The 4,345-nt window shown below is 26.1% G+C and overlaps 1 protein-coding gene across 1 annotated transcript; it reads right to left on the reverse strand.

The window, feature by feature from the left end:
• Positions 1-722: 722 nt before the first annotated feature.
• LOC112755991 (uncharacterized) lies at positions 723-3,522 on the reverse strand. Its single transcript, XM_025804362.2, has 3 exons — positions 3,275-3,522; positions 2,467-2,596; positions 723-1,448 (listed from the first exon to the last, which is right to left on the reverse strand). The coding sequence occupies exons 1-3, from the start codon at positions 3,408-3,410 to the stop codon at positions 806-808; spliced, it is 909 nt and encodes a 302-aa protein (XP_025660147.1). The 5' UTR covers positions 3,411-3,522; the 3' UTR covers positions 723-805.
• Positions 3,523-4,345: the final 823 nt, after the last annotated feature.

The following is a 4,345-nucleotide window of genomic DNA, read 5'->3' on the forward strand; positions in this document are numbered from 1 at the left end:
GCATGCATTACATGTTGATAATCTTTAATAATTTTTTTGTTTAATTACTGTAATGGTCCCTATAGTTTCGTGAAATTTTTAATTAGGTCTTTATACTTTTTTTTAATTGGGTCTCTCTACCAAATTTTTTTTCAATTAAGTCCCTATTAGTAGTAATTAGCTTAATTTTATAGGACCCAAATAAAAAAAAAATTGGTACAAAGACCTAAATAAAAGGAAAAAAAAGTGTAGGGACCCAATTAAAAAAAAATTGGTGCAAGGACTCAATTAAAAGAAAAAAAAGTATAGGGACCTAATTAAAAATTTTGTGAAACTATAGGGACCAACAAAATAATTAAACCTAATTTTTTCTTTTAAAAACTCAGATACAGTTAATTTTATGTAAAGTTATTATAGTTGAGAACCGTTAAATAATAATTTAAATAAATATATCAAATTATTTAATAATTTTCAACTAACTTCTGCCCATAAATTTTCATTTTTTTTCTCTTTTGACCTATAGTGCTACTTACTAAAAAAAATGTTCCCTTTTATTGCTTGTTCTCTCCTTCAATACATGTGTTATTCCATTATTATTCCCTAATTATAATTAGTGCTTTTTAATTTTTTTTCTTTTTACAAATTCCACAAAGTCAAATTCTTTTTTGTTTCAAATAAAACATGCATCACTTTAGACAAAATTAACATATATTTTAAAAAATGAATATATCTAGATATGTCAATTTGTCAAAAATAAATACATAAATACATAAAATAGAAAGAAGAGTATATCCAATAATACAACATTAATTTTTAATTTAATTACTCAATGTGGCTTAATTTCAGCACAGTTGAAATCAACCCACTCAGAGTAACAACAACTACTAATACTTTGAGAAAACTCACCAACTACTCTCTCATGACAATTAAGACCATTAACAATATCATAATAAGTAGGAACTCCATCAAACCCTAAATCCATCAAGAATTCCTTATTAGATTCATCATTATCATCACCAACACCATGTTGTTTTTCTTCTTCTAGAAGTGATGATCCACCCTTGTAGTCCAATAATGCAAGTGATGAAGAAGAAGTTGAACCTTCAATATTACTACTATTATTGTTCTTGTTGCTCCTTGAATTTGCACCATCAATTTCTAAATTCATAAATTGTGGACTATAGAGTTGTTGATGAATTAGGTCAAGACTTAGGTTAGAACTAAAATTATTAATATCATTGCTTAAAATTGGAAGATGCACTAATGATGATGATGATGAGGGTGGTGAACAATTTTTATTATCTTGAAAATCTGAGTTTTGTTGAGTAGTCAATAATGTTTTATTATTATTATTATTATTAGGGGAAATTACTTTTCCTGCCATTAGCTTCTTCTTGAGCTTGGTGTTCCAATAGTTTTTGACATCATTGTCTGTTCTGCCAGGAAGTTGAGATGCTATTGCAGACCATCTAGGACAAGCACACAAGTTTCATGTGAATACCCATAGTTTTTTTTTTTTTTTTTAATTTGAATATCAATAGACATACAATAATACAATAATGAATTTATAAGAAGAGTTTCAAGTATACTAGGAACACCGGTGTTTCAGTTGTTTTAACCGTTGATTTAAATTATTAAAAATATATATAATATATATTAATTGAAATCAACTGTTAAAAAAATTGGAACATCGGTATTCCCGGTACACTTGAAATTTTTCCGAATTTATATATAACTACTATACTTGCATTTGAAAGAAAAAAGTAAAAGTATCAAGCTTTTGGAACATTCAACTAACTCATGAAAATTTAAAATTTTTCTTTTATTTGTTGAGTAATTAATATTTTTACAATGGATTTGGTAATTATGTCAAGACATAAATAATATATATACAGAAAAATAAATAGAAAAATATTCAAGAGCAAGCAAAATGTATTGATTTTTATTTTGCACGTACTTTTAGAAATTAATTCAATTATTTTAGTTTAGTAATTTAATAATATATTTTTAGTCCATACTTTTAAATATTATTAACTAATTAATAAATAAAAAAATAAATTCTACTGACTCTCTAACCTTCCTCAAATAAATATCTTGAAACGAATACTCTTTCAAAAATTATACACAACAAAGTCAACGAGAGAATTTTTTGTCTCATTATTGTCACGTTTTATATCATAAATCGTCTGTTTAAATGAACTCATATTTATTATTATAATACACGCTTTTGATTTAGAAAAAATAATTAATAAACAAGTTTAGTGTCTTTAAATATATGAAAATTTTTTAAAAACAAAATTTTAGCTAAAAACTATCAAAATTTTTTATTTTTTATTTTATTTAATACACCTTAAAATAAATACATGCTAAATAAGAGAAAATTGAGCTGTTTGAACTAATTTTTTGTTGTCTTCTTAGTATTACTAATAAATATACCACTAGTGGTAGTAATGAAATTAATAATTTACAAGCTATAGATAGACTTGCCTGCTTCCCATTTGAGTATAGAGAGTGCAAATGATTTGATCCTCTTGTTCAGTAAATCCTCCATGTTTTATATCTGGCCTTAGATAATTCAGCCACCTTAGACGGCAACTCTTCCCACACCTCCTTAGACCTACATATATTAATTATATCACATCATCAATTAATCAAATTTTAATTTGTATAACACAAAATTAGAAGAGGGGGGGGGGGGAAGAAAATATCAAATTAAAGCATATATTTGTTTCATCATATCATGATCAATCTCATCTATGTATATGTGATATCCGTTTTGCGTTAGTCGAAAACCGTCGCTATATATCCGTTTTAAAAACTGCTATTATCTGTCGGAATTCTTGTAGTGTTTGATATGATATATATATATATATCTGTCTTTAATTTGTTCGAAATTTATTCTAATTTTATTTAAAAATATGTTTGAAGATGAATGCACCTACCTCTGCAATTTGAATTGAAATTTACAAAGTAAAACACTGAATTCAATCAAAGCACAATATTGAGACAAATTAAAGATACAGATTTGAAAACCTTTAACTTAATTACACTTAATAAGCAATAATTCTTCCAATCCCCACTGATCATAATGTTCATTATAGGGGAGAAAAATTCACTTATTTCCTTTCTCAAGAACGAAAGAAAGAAGATCACCACCAAAATTATTAATGATCAAAACAACACCCCATGATTTTTTTTTCTTAAAAAAAGTTTAATTTATAATATACGATCTACTCAAATTCTATGCAAACAGAAACATAACAATTTAAGAAAAAGAAAAGAAAAGAAAAAGAACCAGCTTTTCTTGGTAATGCAATCCAATTTCCTCCAGTGCCATGAGTGTGAAGATAGTTCTTGAGTGTTGCATCCTCATCAGGAGACCATGGTCCTCTCTTCACATTTGCTTTGTCACAACAAGGAGCTCTTCCCATGGCCGCAACACTATACTATTCTCAAATGAAATAACAATAATAATTTATAATAATAGTAATAATAAAATAATGATAGTAATATAGTGACCCTTTGATTTGAGGCTTCTATCTATCTAGTGAAGGTGGTTATAACTTATAAAGTTGGTGGTGGTACCCTAGAGGGGGACCCAGTCAACTATTGGGGACAGGACATTGTAAATAGTATAATACTAAAAAAAATATGATAAATATCAACTATTAAATAAGCTATTATTGTATATTATATATTAATTTAATACTTTTAATTAAATAATTAACTATTAGAATAATTAAATTTATTTATAATATTATGAAATGTTTTTTTGAGATACTCAATATGTATTTTTAAATATGATAAGTAATTGATAATTAATTTTTATATACAAGAAGTATGATTGAATATTTAATTAGAGGTGAAGACTCAGGTGCACTCGACTTTACGTGAAGTTGATAGTTAAGAGCGGTTAGATAATTTGACTGATTTGACTAAATTTTTATCTAACGACTCTCAACTATCAACTTCACGTGAAATCGACTGCACCTGAGTTTCTACCTTTAATTAGATTATTAGATTATAGATAATATGACGAGAAACCTAAAGTTATTAATACTTGGTACAATTAAATTTCGGTTCTAATTATTCTAATCTTCTTGTTATAGTTGGTGGTTGAATTGGCTATATGTTCATGAATAATGCTCTTCATTGAGAAACTTTTTTAATTAAGATTCCCAAAATTAATATTTTATATATGCATGAAATTTGTATAAAAGAATTAATATTAACCACTCTTTTGTAAATATAATTGTTAAAAAGTAATTTATTGTTTTTAAATCTTAAAGAATCATTTTATCTTTTCTTTTTGGTCTGGAATTCGTCTTTCTTTTCTTTTCCTATTTTTTTTTTTAAAAGATATTTA

This window comes from Arachis hypogaea, chromosome 6 (assembly GCF_003086295.3).
Source record: "Arachis hypogaea cultivar Tifrunner chromosome 6, arahy.Tifrunner.gnm2.J5K5, whole genome shotgun sequence".
In the NCBI taxonomy this organism is placed as follows: domain Eukaryota; kingdom Viridiplantae; phylum Streptophyta; class Magnoliopsida; order Fabales; family Fabaceae; genus Arachis; species Arachis hypogaea.